General features: G+C 50.0%; 1 protein-coding gene across 1 annotated transcript in view; it reads left to right on the plus strand.

The window, feature by feature from the left end:
- LOC140362372 (mirror-image polydactyly gene 1 protein-like) overlaps window positions 1–16,360 on the plus strand; it is a 73,961-nt gene that overhangs the window by 40,847 nt on the left and 16,754 nt on the right. Inside the window, exons 6-8 of the mRNA XM_072448469.1 lie at window positions 1,104–1,206; window positions 1,385–1,490; window positions 8,958–9,090. Of these exons, the coding sequence (XP_072304570.1) occupies window positions 1,104–1,206; window positions 1,385–1,490; window positions 8,958–9,090 (342 nt within the window). The remainder of the gene's footprint in view (window positions 1–1,103; window positions 1,207–1,384; window positions 1,491–8,957; window positions 9,091–16,360) is intronic.

The raw sequence follows: 16,360 nt of genomic DNA on the forward strand, positions 1-16,360 counted from the left end.
ACTTGTCATAAAACAATGAATAAGTCAAAAAGAGAACATTAAATCTGTTATGGATAAAAATAAGAATAAGTCTGGGACAGTGTCTCTGGACTGGCAGACCGGGGACAGTGTCTCTGGACTGGCAGACCGGGGACAGTGTCTCTGGACTGGCAGACCGGGGACAGTGTCTCTGGACTGGCAGACCGGGGACATTGTCTCTGGACTGGCAGACCGGGGACAGTGTCTCTGGACTGGCAGACCGGGGACAGTGTCTCTGGACTGGCAGACCGGGGACAGTGTCTCTGGACTGGCAGACCGGGGACATTGTCTCTGGACTGGCAGACCGGGGACAGTGTCTCTGGACTGGCAGACCGGGGACATTGTCAGTGTCTCTGGACTCCTCAGCCTCCCATAAGGTCTATTCCAGGTCCTGGAGAATCTGACCCATAGAACCTCAGGTTCAGGAGGAGCAGGTTTAGGTCCTGGTGGTGCAACACTGGAACAGCTCTAGTGTAGAATCCGGGCCAATTCTCTATGAAAGTGTTTTAAGTGACATACAATAGTATATTTTGGTCTTAATAATTCAGAATGATGAGCGTGATGGTAAAGCAGAACACCTGCTGCACACATTATGATGCCTTTATTACTTACCATTAGTTTGGTGGAACAAGGACATAAGATACAGATATGAAATAGTATTTAAGAGAAAATGATCATGTTTTTCAGTAGAATTTTACAGTCGGCACGGAGCTGAGTGTTGGTTACCATAGGTTACCATGGCGACCATCATAAAGAGCTCTGCGTGGGTTTACAGGTGGAGGTGAACATCTCGACACAGGCTGGGCTTCATATCAAGCCTTTATTATTAAACGTTTCTTTTTATTAAATGTTTCTCTTCCACTATTGTTTTTTATTGCTGTGGTTTGTGCTGTCGCCGTGGCGACCTTCTCCTCTCACTGTTTGTTTTAGTTCAGGAAACGCGGCGACCTTTTCCTCTGGCACAGATCTTCTCCGTTTATTACAGGCCGAGTTCAAGCCGCAAAACGAAATAATATCACATTTCATCAGCTCGCAGGGGAGGGGCGGAGACATGATTCTGATTGGTCCTCTTCCATGTGTCATAGGATGGAGTCCTCGACCAATCACAACACAGCGTTTCAGGACAGAGACAAAAACATCACGTTTTTACTGAAGGAGCTCGACTCTTTGCGAGACCTCAACAGCAAGGTAACACGAGAGACACGCGCGAGACACACTATGAACATTATGAACATTATGAAAACTACAAACATTATAAACACTTTAAACACTTTAAACACTTTAAACATGATGAACATGATGAACATGATGAACATGATGAACATGATGAACATTCTAACACACGTGACCTTCATTAAACCTCCAGCTCCAGGAGCAGCTGCTGCAGAAGGAGAAGGAACTTCAGAGAAAAGATCTGAACGAGCAGCTGAGAGTGAGCCAGAGCGAGCAGGAAATGTGGGCCAGGACCACAGGTAAATGTGAGCCAGAGCGAGCAGGAAATGTGGGCCAGGACCACAGGTAAATGTGAGCCAGAGCGAGCAGGAAATGTGGGCCAGGACCACAGGTAAATATGGGCCAGGACAACAGGTAAATGTGAGCCAGAGCGAGCAGGAAATGTGGGCCAGGACCACAGGTAAATGTGAGCCAGAGCGAGCAGGAAATGTGGGCCAGGACCACAGGTAAATATGGGCCAGGACAACAGGTAAATGTGAGCCAGAGCGAGCGGGAAATGTGGGCCAGGACCACAGGTAAATGTGAGCCAGAGCGAGCAGGAAATGTGGGCCAGGACCACAGGTAAATGTGAGCCAGAGCGAGCGGGAAATGTGGGCCAGGACCACAGGTAAATATGGGCCAGGACAACAGGTAAATGTGAGCCAGAGCGAGCGGGAAATGTGGGCCAGGACCACAGGTAAATGTGAGCCAGAGCGAGCGGGAAATGTGGGCCAGGACCACAGGTAAATATGGGCCAGGACAACAGGTAAATGTGAGCCAGAGCGAGCGGGAAATGTGGGCCAGGACCACAGGTAAATGTGAGCCAGAGCGAGCGGGAAATGTAGGCCAGGACCACAGGTAAATGTGAGCCAGAGCGAGCGGGAAATGTGGGCCAGGACCACAGGTAAATATGGGCCAGGACAACAGGTAAATGTGAGCCAGAGCGAGCGGGAAATGTGGGCCAGGACCACAGGTAAATGTGAGCCAGAGCGAGCGGGAAATGTAGGCCAGGACCACAGGTAAATATGGGCCAGGACAACAGGTAAATGTGAGCCAGAGCGAGCGGGAAATGTGGGCCAGGACCACAGGTAAATGTGAGCCAGAGCGAGCGGGAAATGTGGGCCAGGACCACAGGTAAATGTGAGCCAGAGCGAGCGGGAAATGTGGGCCAGGACCACAGGTAAATATGGGCCAGGACAACAGGTAAATGTGAGCCAGAGCGAGCGGGAAATGTGGGCCAGGACCACAGGTAAATGTGAGCCAGAGCGAGCGGGAAATGTGGGCCAGGACCACAGGTAAATGTGAGCCAGAGCGAGCGGGAAATGTGGGCCAGGACCACAGGTAAATGTGAGCCAGAGCGAGCGGGAAATGTGGGCCAGGACCACAGGTAAATGTGAGCCAGAGCGAGCGGGAAATGTGGGCCAGGACCACAGGTAAATGTGAGCCAGAGCGAGCGGGAAATGTGGGCCAGGACCACAGGTAAATGTGAGCCAGAGCGAGCGGGAAATGTGGGCCAGGACCACAGGTAAATGTGAGCCAGAGCGAGCGGGAAATGTGGGCCAGGACCACAGGTAAATGTGAGCCAGAGCGAGCAGGAAATGTGGGCCAGGACCACAGGTAAATGTGAGCCAGAGCGAGCAGGAAATGTGGGCCAGGACCACAGGTAAATATGGGCCAGGACAACAGGTAAATGTGAGCCAGAGCGAGCGGGAAATGTGGGCCAGGACCACAGGTAAATATGGGCCAGGACAACAGGTAAATGTGAGCCAGAGCGAGCGGGAAATGTGGGCCAGGACCACAGGTAAATGTGAGCCAGAGCGAGCGGGAAATGTGGGCCAGGACCACAGGTAAATGTGAGCCAGAGCGAGCGGGAAATGTGGGCCAGGACCACAGGTAAATGTGAGCCAGAGCGAGCGGGAAATGTGGGCCAGGACCACAGGTAAATGTGAGCCAGAGCGAGCGGGAAATGTGAGCCAGGACCACAGGTAAATATGGGCCAGGACAACAGGTAAATGTGAGCCAGAGCGAGCGGGAAATGTGGGCCAGGACCACAGGTAAATGTGAGCCAGAGCGAGCGGGAAATGTGGGCCAGGACCACAGGTAAATGTGAGCCAGAGCGAGCGGGAAATGTGGGCCAGGACCACAGGTAAATGTGAGCCAGAGCGAGCGGGAAATGTGGGCCAGGACCACAGGTAAATGTGAGCCAGAGCGAGCGGGAAATGTGGGCCAGGACCACAGGTAAATGTGAGCCAGAGCGAGCGGGAAATGTGGGCCAGGACCACAGGTAAATGTGAGCCAGAGCGAGCGGGAAATGTGGGCCAGGACCACAGGTAAATGTGAGCCAGAGCGAGCGGGAAATGTGGGCCAGGACCACAGGTAAATGTGAGCCAGAGCGAGCGGGAAATGTGGGCCAGGACCACAGGTAAATGTGAGCCAGAGCGAGCGGGAAATGTGGGCCAGGACCACAGGTAAATGTGAGCCAGAGCGAGCGGGAAATGTAGGCCAGGACCACAGGTAAATATGGGCCAGGACAACAGGTAAATGTGAGCCAGAGCGAGCGGGAAATGTGGGCCAGGACCACAGGTAAATGTGAGCCAGAGCGAGCGGGAAATGTGGGCCAGGACCACAGGTAAATGTGAGCCAGAGCGAGCGGGAAATGTGGGCCAGGACCACAGGTAAATATGGGCCAGGACAACAGGTAAATGTGAGCCAGAGCGAGCGGGAAATGTGGGCCAGGACCACAGGTAAATGTGAGCCAGAGCGAGCGGGAAATGTGGGCCAGGACCACAGGTAAATGTGAGCCAGAGCGAGCGGGAAATGTGGGCCAGGACCACAGGTAAATATGAGCCAGAGCGAGCGGGAAATGTGGGCCAGGACCACAGGTAAATGTGAGCCAGAGCGAGCGGGAAATGTGGGCCAGGACCACAGGTAAATGTGAGCCAGAGCGAGCGGGAAATGTGGGCCAGGACCACAGGTAAATGTGAGCCAGAGCGAGCGGGAAATGTGGGCCAGGACCACAGGTAAATATGGGCCAGGACAACAGGTAAATGTGAGCCAGAGCGAGCGGGAAATGTGGGCCAGGACCACAGGTAAATGTGAGCCAGAGCGAGCAGGAAATGTGGGCCAGGACCACAGGTAAATGTGAGCCAGAGCGAGCGGGAAATGTGGGCCAGGACCACAGGTAAATATGGGCCAGGACAACAGGTAAATGTGAGCCAGAGCGAGCGGGAAATGTGGGCCAGGACCACAGGTAAATGTGAGCCAGAGCGAGCGGGAAATGTGGGCCAGGACCACAGGTAAATGTGAGCCAGAGCGAGCGGGAAATGTGGGCCAGGACCACAGGTAAATATGGGCCAGGACAACAGGTAAATGTGAGCCAGAGCGAGCGGGAAATGTGGGCCAGGACCACAGGTAAATGTGAGCCAGAGCGAGCGGGAAATGTAGGCCAGGACCACAGGTAAATATGGGCCAGGACAACAGGTAAATGTGAGCCAGAGCGAGCGGGAAATGTGGGCCAGGACCACAGGTAAATGTGAGCCAGAGCGAGCAGGAAATGTGGGCCAGGACCACAGGTAAATGTGAGCCAGAGCGAGCGGGAAATGTGGGCCAGGACCACAGGTAAATATGGGCCAGGACAACAGGTAAATGTGAGCCAGAGCGAGCGGGAAATGTGGGCCAGGACCACAGGTAAATGTGAGCCAGAGCGAGCGGGAAATGTAGGCCAGGACCACAGGTAAATATGGGCCAGGACAACAGGTAAATGTGAGCCAGAGCGAGCGGGAAATGTGGGCCAGGACCACAGGTAAATGTGAGCCAGAGCGAGCGGGAAATGTGGGCCAGGACCACAGGTAAATGTGAGCCAGAGCGAGCGGGAAATGTGGGCCAGGACCACAGGTAAATATGGGCCAGGACAACAGGTAAATGTGAGCCAGAGCGAGCGGGAAATGTGGGCCAGGACCACAGGTAAATGTGAGCCAGAGCGAGCGGGAAATGTGGGCCAGGACCACAGGTAAATGTGAGCCAGAGCGAGCGGGAAATGTGGGCCAGGACCACAGGTAAATGTGAGCCAGAGCGAGCGGGAAATGTGGGCCAGGACCACAGGTAAATATGGGCCAGGACAACAGGTAAATGTGAGCCAGAGCGAGCGGGAAATGTGGGCCAGGACCACAGGTAAATGTGAGCCAGAGCGAGCGGGAAATGTAGGCCAGGACCACAGGTAAATATGGGCCAGGACAACAGGTAAATGTGAGCCAGAGCGAGCGGGAAATGTGGGCCAGGACCACAGGTAAATGTGAGCCAGAGCGAGCGGGAAATGTGGGCCAGGACCACAGGTAAATGTGAGCCAGAGCGAGCGGGAAATGTGGGCCAGGACCACAGGTAAATATGGGCCAGGACAACAGGTAAATGTGAGCCAGAGCGAGCGGGAAATGTGGGCCAGGACCACAGGTAAATGTGAGCCAGAGCGAGCGGGAAATGTGGGCCAGGACCACAGGTAAATGTGAGCCAGAGCGAGCGGGAAATGTGGGCCAGGACCACAGGTAAATGTGAGCCAGAGCGAGCGGGAAATGTGGGCCAGGACCACAGGTAAATGTGAGCCAGAGCGAGCGGGAAATGTGGGCCAGGACCACAGGTAAATGTGAGCCAGAGCGAGCGGGAAATGTGGGCCAGGACCAAAGGAAAATGTGAGCCAGAGCGAGCGGGAAATGTGGGCCAGGACCACAGGTAAATATGGGCCAGGACAACAGGTAAATGTGAGCCAGAGCGAGCGGGAAATGTGGGCCAGGACCACAGGTAAATGTGAGCCAGAGCGAGCAGGAAATGTGGGCCAGGACCACAGGTAAATGTGAGCCAGAGCGAGCGGGAAATGTGGGCCAGGACCACAGGTAAATATGGGCCAGGACAACAGGTAAATGTGAGCCAGAGCGAGCGGGAAATGTGGGCCAGGACCACAGGTAAATGTGAGCCAGAGCGAGCGGGAAATGTAGGCCAGGACCACAGGTAAATGTGAGCCAGAGCGAGCGGGAAATGTGGGCCAGGACCACAGGTAAATATGGGCCAGGACAACAGGTAAATGTGAGCCAGAGCGAGCGGGAAATGTGGGCCAGGACCACAGGTAAATGTGAGCCAGAGCGAGCGGGAAATGTAGGCCAGGACCACAGGTAAATGTGAGCCAGAGCGAGCGGGAAATGTGGGCCAGGACCACAGGTAAATATGGGCCAGGACAACAGGTAAATGTGAGCCAGAGCGAGCGGGAAATGTGGGCCAGGACCACAGGTAAATGTGAGCCAGAGCGAGCGGGAAATGTAGGCCAGGACCACAGGTAAATATGGGCCAGGACAACAGGTAAATGTGAGCCAGAGCGAGCGGGAAATGTGGGCCAGGACCACAGGTAAATGTGAGCCAGAGCGAGCAGGAAATGTGGGCCAGGACCACAGGTAAATGTGAGCCAGAGCGAGCGGGAAATGTGGGCCAGGACCACAGGTAAATATGGGCCAGGACAACAGGTAAATGTGAGCCAGAGCGAGCGGGAAATGTGGGCCAGGACCACAGGTAAATGTGAGCCAGAGCGAGCAGGAAATGTGGGCCAGGACCACAGGTAAATGTGAGCCAGAGCGAGCGGGAAATGTGGGCCAGGACCACAGGTAAATATGGGCCAGGACAACAGGTAAATGTGAGCCAGAGCGAGCGGGAAATGTGGGCCAGGACCACAGGTAAATGTGAGCCAGAGCGAGCGGGAAATGTAGGCCAGGACCACAGGTAAATGTGAGCCAGAGCGAGCGGGAAATGTGGGCCAGGACCACAGGTAAATATGGGCCAGGACAACAGGTAAATGTGAGCCAGAGCGAGCGGGAAATGTGGGCCAGGACCACAGGTAAATGTGAGCCAGAGCGAGCGGGAAATGTAGGCCAGGACCACAGGTAAATATGGGCCAGGACAACAGGTAAATGTGAGCCAGAGCGAGCGGGAAATGTGGGCCAGGACCACAGGTAAATGTGAGCCAGAGCGAGCGGGAAATGTGGGCCAGGACCACAGGTAAATGTGAGCCAGAGCGAGCGGGAAATGTGGGCCAGGACCACAGGTAAATATGGGCCAGGACAACAGGTAAATGTGAGCCAGAGCGAGCGGGAAATGTGGGCCAGGACCACAGGTAAATGTGAGCCAGAGCGAGCAGGAAATGTGGGCCAGGACCACAGGTAAATGTGAGCCAGAGCGAGCGGGAAATGTGGGCCAGGACCACAGGTAAATGTGAGCCAGAGCGAGCGGGAAATGTGGGCCAGGACCACAGGTAAATGTGAGCCAGAGCGAGCGGGAAATGTGGGCCAGGACCACAGGTAAATGTGAGCCAGAGCGAGCGGGAAATGTGGGCCAGGACCACAGGTAAATGTGAGCCAGAGCGAGCGGGAAATGTGGGCCAGGACCACAGGTAAATGTGAGCCAGAGCGAGCGGGAAATGTGGGCCAGGACCACAGGTAAATGTGAGCCAGAGCGAGCGGGAAATGTGGGCCAGGACCACAGGTAAATGTGAGCCAGAGCGAGCGGGAAATGTGGGCCAGGACCACAGGTAAATGTGAGCCAGAGCGAGCGGGAAATGTGGGCCAGGACCACAGGTAAATGTGAGCCAGAGCGAGCGGGAAATGTGGGCCAGGACCACAGGTAAATGTGAGCCAGAGCGAGCGGGAAATGTGGGCCAGGACCACAGGTAAATGTGAGCCAGAGCGAGCGGGAAATGTGGGCCAGGACCACAGGTAAATGTGAGCCAGAGCGAGCGGGAAATGTGGGCCAGGACCACAGGTAAATGTGAGCCAGAGCGAGCGGGAAATGTGGGCCAGGACCACAGGTAAATGTGAGCCAGAGCGAGCGGGAAATGTGGGCCAGGACCACAGGTAAATGTGAGCCAGAGCGAGCGGGAAATGTGGGCCAGGACCACAGGTAAATGTGAGCCAGAGCGAGCGGGAAATGTGGGCCAGGACCACAGGTAAATGTGAGCCAGAGCGAGCGGGAAATGTGGGCCAGGACCACAGGTAAATGTGAGCCAGAGCGAGCGGGAAATGTGGGCCAGGTAAATGTGAGCCAGGGGCACAGGTAAATGTGAGCCAGGGGCACAGGTAAATGTGAGCCAGGGCCACAGGTAAATGTAAGCCAGGGCCACAGGTAAATGTGAGCCAGGGCCACAGGTAAATGTGAGCCAGGGCCACAGGTAAATGTGAGCCAGGGCCACAGGTAAATGTGAGCCAGGGCCACAGGTAAATGTGAGCCAGAGCGAGCGGGAAATGTGGGCCAGGACCACAGGTAAATGTGAGCCAGAGCGAGCGGGAAATGTGGGCCAGGTAAATGTGAGCCAGGGGCACAGGTAAATGTGAGCCAGGGGCACAGGTAAATGTAAGCCAGGGCCACAGGTAAATGTAAGCCAGGGCCACAGGTAAATGTGAGCCAGGGCCACAGGTAAATGTGAGCCAGGGCCACAGGTAAATGTGAGCCAGGGCCACAGGTAAATGTGAGCCAGGGCCACAGGTAAATGTGAGCCAGGACCACAGGTCAGAAATGAGTTGTAATGTGGCCCATGGTAGAAATATTTCAAATGTTTTTAAATTTGGGCTTTAATCCGGAGGCGGGGCCAGTGTTTGTAACTCCTCCCACAGGACTCAGGGCTTTATGAAAACTTTCAGATCAGAACCTTCATATTGAAAAGACATTTTCATGTGTAAACGATCTTGTATGTGTTTTAGAGCTGGTGGAGCAGCTGATGGACGCCCAGAAAGAGCGGGAGCAGGCCATGATGTCACGCCTGCTCTTGGCCAATGAGGAGCGAGATCAAGCTCTGCTCACGGCCCAAAGGCTGAGTCAGGCCGCAGCCAATCAGTGAGTCCGCTGCTGTCACATGACTTGAGCCCTCTTTCTTTCTCCCTTACTAGGTATTAACCCTGTTCTGCTCACTTTTACCACTTGACAGGGAATTATCATGGGGAAATAAACAAAAGCTAGCTTGCTTCGACGTGGTAATGTAAGAGTCTGGTGATGATTTATGGACTTTAACCTGTTTCCATCCACCTATTTTCGCCCTGTGCACAATGGTTGGACCCAAATGGCATTGCTTATTAAAAGAGGATCTTATGTTCCACATGTGAGTGTGATGCATCATTAGAAAGCTTAGACCTTCTAGTTTCTGCAGATGTGCAGATGTCACACTGTCAGGGCTTCAGAACTTGCACTACAGAGGCCCAAACATAAACAAAACATCCTGTTTTAGTCTCGCCTGAATATTGTCCATTTGTAATGGTCCTGAGCATGACATACTTCATTGTGTTTATGCTGTTCACTGCACATGATGTTTATCTTGTTGACAACAACTGTGTCAAGTTTCAGATCTCTAGAACAGGCATTTTGGTGCTGTTGACCTTTTTGTATCAAAAAGTATATTCAAGTGATCCAAATATGTGCCAACTGTGCCAAACTGCTTTATTACAATTTTAGCTCCTCTATGATCATAAAACATACATTTTGATGTTTTGTAGGCCACTAATAGCAATTATAACTGCTAAAAACAATATATGTGAAAATGTGTAAATATGAGTTTACCCATGAATTTCCCATATAGAGGTTAAAAAAAATAATAATAATATTTTTATTTTATTTTTGTATTGGTATAATAATACATATATCTAACAAAATGCACGTCCAAAAGGCTAATAAAATCAGAAAACGTTATGCGCAAAATCCTGCCGAGAAATCTGTCTCTTTACAGCCTTCCCAGGGATATGCACGAGAATACAGAAGATTCTGTGTCAATAAGGCCTTTGTCCCGCCCCTCTTTCTAAAGCTAATCTTATTGGCTAGAATAATATGTCAATCAAATTCTTCTACGTCACTCACATGCGGCGCTATTTAGATGTAAACAGACTAATCCATGTGCGTCGTTTTTTGCGGAGGCTGTAGCAAACAAACCCGTGGACAGAAAAAATGGTGGATGGTCTCATTCTGTAGGAAACAGTCTGAAGAAAAGAAGGATATCCAACATTATCTTATAGGTCAAACAGGTCATTTGTTATGGACGGAGAAATGCGCCGGACAAGCGCATTCTCGTCCGGCGAGAAACGAAGAAAAAAAAAAAAGCCGTTTCGTCCGTCATAAACACAAACAGGACATGCGTTTGTAAAAGTTGAGACTTTCTCACAAACTATTGTCAATTGCTTCTTGGGGCAAATTATTCAATGTAAATCAATGACATATTTGTTTTGTTGAGAAAATAAGCTTTAAAATGATGTATAACTTGCTGGTATTGACCACGGAAATAAAAGTGATGATGTAAGAGAATATTTGAGATATAGAAAATGCTCGCCGGCCACAGGTGGGTGGGAACAGGTTTTAAACAGCTCTACCTTTACCTCTACCTTTGTGTTTGTGATGATGAACAGTGTTAGAACAGGCGTTTGTGATGAACAGTGTTAGAACAGGCGTTTGTGATGAACAGTGTTAGAACAGCCGTTTGTGATGAACAGTGTTAAAACAGGCGTTTGTGATGAACAGTGTTAGAACAGGCATTTGTGAGGAACAGTGTTAGAACAGGCGTTTGTGATGAACAGTGTTAAAACAGGCGTTTGTGATGAACAGTGTTAAAACAAGCGTTTGTGAGGAACAGTGTTAGAACAGGCGTTTGTGAGGAACAGTGTTAGAACAGGCGTTTGTGAGGAACAGTGTTAAAACAGGCGTTTGTGAGGAACAGTGTTAAAACAGGCGTTTGTGATGAACAGTGTTAAAACAGGCGTTTGTGATGAACAGTGTTAGAACAGGTGTTTGTGATGAACAGTGTTAGAACAGGCGTTTGTGAGGAACAGTGTTAAAACAGGCGTTTGTGATGAACAGTGTTAAAACAGGCGTCTGTGATGAACAGTGTTAGAACAGGCGTTTGTGAGGAACAGTGTTAGAACAGGCGTTTGTGAGGAACAGTGTTAAAACAGGCGTTTGTGATGAACAGTGTTAAAACAGGCGTTTGTGATGAACAGTGTTAAAACAAGCGTTTGTGAGGGAACAGGCGTTTGTGAGGAACAGTGTTAAAACAGGCGTTTGTGATGAACAGTGTTAAAACAGGCGTTTGTGATGAACAGTGTTAAAACAAGCGTTTGTGAGGGAACAGGCGTTTGTGAGGAACAGTGTTAGAACAGGCGTTTGTGATGAACAGTGTTAAAACAGGCGTCTGTGATGAACAGTGTTAGAACAGGCGTTTGTGAGGAACAGTGTTAAAACAGGCGTTTGTGAGGAACAGTGTTAGAACAGGCGTTTGTGAGGAACAGTGTTAGAACAGCCGTTTGTGAGGAACAGTGTTAGAACAGCCGTTTGTGATGAACAGTGTTAGAACAGGCGTTTGTGAGGAACAGTGTTAGAACAGGCGTTTGTGAGGAACAGTGTTAGAACAGGCGTTTGTGATGAACAGTGTTAGAACAGGCGTTTGTGATGAACAGTGTTAGAACAGGCGTTTGTGAGGAACAGTGTTAGAACAGGCGTTTGTGAGGAACAGTGTTAGAACAGCCGTTTGTGAGGAACAGTGTTAGAACAGGCGTTTGTGAGGAACAGTGTTAGAACAGGCGTTTGTGAGGAACAGTGTTAGAACAGCCGTTTGTGAGGAACAGTGTTAGAACAGCCGTTTGTGATGAACAGTGTTAGAACAGGCGTTTGTGATGAACAGTGTTAGAACAGCCGTTTGTGAGGAACAGTGTTAGAACAGGCGTTTGTGATGAACAGTGTTAGAACAGGCGTTTGTGATGAACAGTGTTAGAACAGGCGTTTGTGATGAACAGTGTTAGAACAGCCGTTTGTGAGGAACAGTGTTAGAACAGCCGTTTGTGAGGAACAGTGTTAGAACAGGCGTTTGTGAGGAACAGTGTTAGAACAGCCGTTTGTGATGAACAGTGTTAGAACAGGCGTTTGTGATGAACAGTGTTAGAACAGTCGTTTGTGATGAACAGTGTTAGAACAGGCGTTTGTGAGGAACAGTGTTAGAACAGGCGTTTGTGATGAACAGTGTTAGAACAGGCGTTTGTGATGAACAGTGTTAGAACAGGCGTTTGTGATGAACAGTGTTAGAACAGGCGTTTGTGAGGAACAGTGTTAGAACAGGCGTTTGTGAGGAACAGTGTTAGAACAGGCGTTTGTGAGGAACAGTGTTAGAACAGCCGTTTGTGAGGAACAGTGTTAGAACAGGCGTTTGTGAGGAACAGTGTTAGAACAGGCGTTTGTGAGGAACAGTGTTAGAACAGGCGTTTGTGATGAACAGTGTTAGAACAGCCGTTTGTGAGGAACAGTGTTAGAACAGCCGTTTGTGAGGAACAGTGTTAGAACAGCCGTTTGTGAGGAACAGTGTTAGAACAGCCGTTTGTGATGAACAGTGTTAGAACAGGCGTTTGTGATGAACAGTGTTAGAACAGCCGTTTGTGAGGAACAGTGTTAGAACAGGCGTTTGTGAGGAACAGTGTTAGAACAGGCGTTTGTGATGAACAGTGTTAAAACAGCCGTTTGTGATGAACAGTGTTAGAACAGCCGTTTGTGATGAACAGTGTTAGAACAGCCGTTTGTGATGAACAGTGTTAGAACAGCCGTTTGTGATGAACAGTGTTAGAACAGCCGTTTGTGATGAACAGTGTTAGAACAGGCGTTTGTGATGAACAGTGTTAGAACAGGCGTTTGTGATGAACAGTGTTAGAACAGGCGTTTGTGATGAACAGTGTTAGAACAGCCGTTTGTGATGAACAGTGTTAGAACAGCCGTGTGTTCTGAGCTTTTACAGGAGAACGTTCTCACCACAGCGTAAATGTTTGAAACGCGTCAAATTCAATTTTCTGTGTTTCAAATCGACAATAAAAGTTTGACGGTGTTTGGCTCTCGCTGCTGAACTTCAGAACTTTGTGATGTCAGCATAACCTCCTTTAATGGTGTTGCCATGGAAACTTCAGGAATATAAGATGAATATATTTAGTCCTCACACAGAGTCCTGGCTCTCATCTCACTAAAGCTTTTCACAGAAGCGCTCTCCTGGACCCTTATCCCTCTCTCTCTCTCTCCTCCAGTATCTCTCTCTCTCCTCCAGTATCTCTCTCTCTCCCTCCCTCTCTCTCTCTCTCTCTCTCCTCCAGTATCTCTCTCTCTCCCTCCCTCTCTCTCTCTCTCTCTCTCCTCCAGTATCTCTCTCTCTCTCCCTCCCTCTCTCTCTCTCTCTCTCTCCTCCAGTATCTCTCTCTCTCTCCTCCAGTATCTCTCTCTCTCCTCCAGTATCTCTCTCCCCCTCCCTCTCTCTCTCTCCTCCAGTATCTCTCTCCCCCTCCCTCTCTCTCTCTCCTCCAGTATCTCTCTCTCCCCTGCTCGCTCTCTCTCTCTCTCTCTCTCTCTCTCTCCTGCAGTATCTCTCTCCCTCCCTCTCTCTCTCTCTCTCTCCTCCAGTATCTCTCTCTCTCCTGCAGAATCTCTCTCTCTCTCCCTCTCTCTCTCTCTCCTCCAGTATCTCTCTCTCTCCCTCCCTCTCTCTCTCTCTCTCTCTCCTCCAGTATCTCTCTCTCTCCTCCAGTATCTCTCTCTCTCCTGCAGAATCTCTCTCTCTCTCCCTCTCTCTCTCTCTCTCTCTCCTCCAGTATCTCTCTCTCTCCTCCAGTATCTCTCTCTCTCCTGCAGAATCTCTCTCTCTCTCCCTCTCTCTCTCTCTCTCTCTCCTCCAGTATCTCTCTCTCTCCTCCAGTATCTCTCTCTCTCCTGCAGAATCTCTCTCTCTCTCCCCCCTCCAGTATCTCTCTCTCCCCTGCTCGCTCTCTCTCTCTCTCACTCTCCTCCCCCTTGGTCCCCCCTCTCACTCAGTCTCATTTCACTAACCCTCTCTCCTGGATCCTTATGTCCTTATCCTCTCATCTCCTCACTCCTAAATCCTTAACTCCACCCTATATCTCCTATCTCCTAATATCCACTCTTTATCTCCTCATCTCCTAACTCCTCATCTCCTAACTCCTTGTCTCCTAACTCCTTGTCTCCTAACTCCTCGTCTCCTAACTCCTCGTCTCCTAACTCTTCGTCTCCTAGTCCTGCTTTAGACCTGCTTTAGTCCTGGTTAAGCCCTGGTTTAGCCCTGGTTTAGCCCTGGTTTAGTCCTGCTTTAGTCCTGCTTTAGACCTGCTTTAGTCCTGCTTTAGACTGTGTTTAGACCTGTTATAGTCCTGATTTAGACCTGCTTTAGAACTGGTTTAGTCCTTGTTTAGTCCTGCTTTAGACCTGGTTTAGTGCTGGTTTAGTGCTGGTTTAGTCCTGGTTTAGTCCTGGTTTTGTCCTGGTTTTGTCCTGGTTTAGTCCTGGTTTGGTCTGGTTTAGTCCTTCTTTGGACCTGGTTTTGTCCTGGTTTAGTCCTGGTTTAGTCCTGGTTCGGACCTGCATTAGACCTGGTTTAGTCCTGTTTAGTCCTGGTTTAGTCCTTTTTTAGACCTACTTTAGACCTGGTTTTGTCCTGGTTTAGTCCTGTTTAACACCTACTTTAGACCTGATTTTGTCCTGGTTTAGACCTGGTTTAGTCCTGGTTTAGTCCTGGTTTAGTCCTGGTTTAGTCCTGCTTTAGACCTGGTTTTGTCCTGGTTTAGACCTGGTTTTGTCCTGGTTTAGTCTTGGTTTAGACCTGGTTTAGTCCTGCTTTAGTCCTGGTTTAGTCTTGGTTTAGACCTGGTTTAGTCCTGCTTTAGTCCTGGTTTAGTCCTGGTTCAGTCCTGGTTTGGACCTGGTTTTGACCTGGTTTAGTCCTGATTTAGTCCTGGTTTAGACCTGCTTTAGACCTGGTTTAGACCTGGTTTTGTCCTGGTTTAGTCCTGTTTAACACCTACTTTAGACCTGATTTTGTCCTGGTTTAGACCTGGTTTAGTCCTGGTTTAGTCCTGGTTTAGTCCTGGTTTAGTCCTGCTTTAGACCTGGTTTTGTCCTGGTTTAGACCTGGTTTTGTCCTGGTTTAGTCTTGGTTTAGACCTGGTTTAGTCCTGCTTTAGTCCTGGTTTAGTCTTGGTTTAGACCTGGTTTAGTCCTGCTTTAGTCCTGGTTTAGTCCTGGTTCAGTCCTGGTTTGGACCTGGTTTTGACCTGGTTTAGTCCTGATTTAGTCCTGGTTTAGACCTGCTTTAGACCTGGTTTAGTCCTGCTTTAGACCTGGTTTAGTCCTGGTTTAGTCCTGGTTTAGTCCTGGTTTAATCCTGGTTTAGTCTGGTTTAGTCCTGCTTTAGACCTGGTTTTGTCCTGGTTTAGTCCTGGTTTAGTCCTGGTTTAGAGCTGTTTTTTTCCTGGTTTAGTCCTGGTTCAGACCTGCTTTAGACCTGGTTTAGTCCTGGTTTAGTCCTGGTTTAGTCCTGCTTTAGACCTGGTTTTGTCCTGGTTTAGACCTGGTTTAGAGCTGTTTTTTTCCTGGTTTAGTCCTGGTTCAGACCTGCTTTAGACCTGGTTTTGTCCTGGTTTAGACCTGGTTTTGTCCTGGTTTAGTCCTGGTTTTGTCCTGGTTTAGTCCTGGTTTTGTCCTGGTTTAGTCCTGGTTTAGACCTGGTTTTGTCCTGGTTTAGTCTGGTTTAGTCCTGGTTTTGTCCTGGTTTAGTCCTGCTTTAGACCTGGTTTAGTACTGGTTTAGTCCCGGTTTAGTCCTGGTTTAGTCCTGGTTTAGTCCTGCTTTAGACCTGCTTTAGTGCTGGTTTAGTCCTGGTTTAGGCCTGGTTTAGTCCTGGTTTAGACCTGGTTTTGTCCTGGTTTAGTCCTGGTTTAGTCCTGGTTCAGACCTGGGTTTGTCCTGGTTTAGTCCTGGTTTAGTCCTAGTTTTGTCCTGGTTTAGTCCTGGTTTAGTCCTGGTTCAGACCTGCTTTAGACCTGGTTTTGTCCTGGTTTAGTCCTGGTTTTGTCCTGGTTTAGTCCTGATTTAGTCCTGGTTTAGACCTGGTTTTGTCCTGGTTTAGTCCTGCTTTAGTCCTGCTTAAGACCTGGTTTAGTCCTGGTTTAGACCTGGTTTTGTCCTGGTTTTGACCTGGTTTTGTCCTGGTTTAGTCCTGGTTTTGTCCTGGTTTAGTCTGGTTTAGTCCTGGTTTATTCCTGGTTTTGTCCTGGTTTAGTCCTGGTTTAGTCTAGTTTAGTCCTGGTTTAGT

Source organism: Eucyclogobius newberryi, unplaced genomic scaffold (genome assembly GCF_026437365.1).
Source record: "Eucyclogobius newberryi isolate DKJ021-1_F unplaced genomic scaffold, fEucNew1.0.hap1 SCAF_166, whole genome shotgun sequence".
Classification (NCBI taxonomy): Eukaryota; Metazoa; Chordata; class Actinopteri; order Gobiiformes; family Gobiidae; genus Eucyclogobius; species Eucyclogobius newberryi.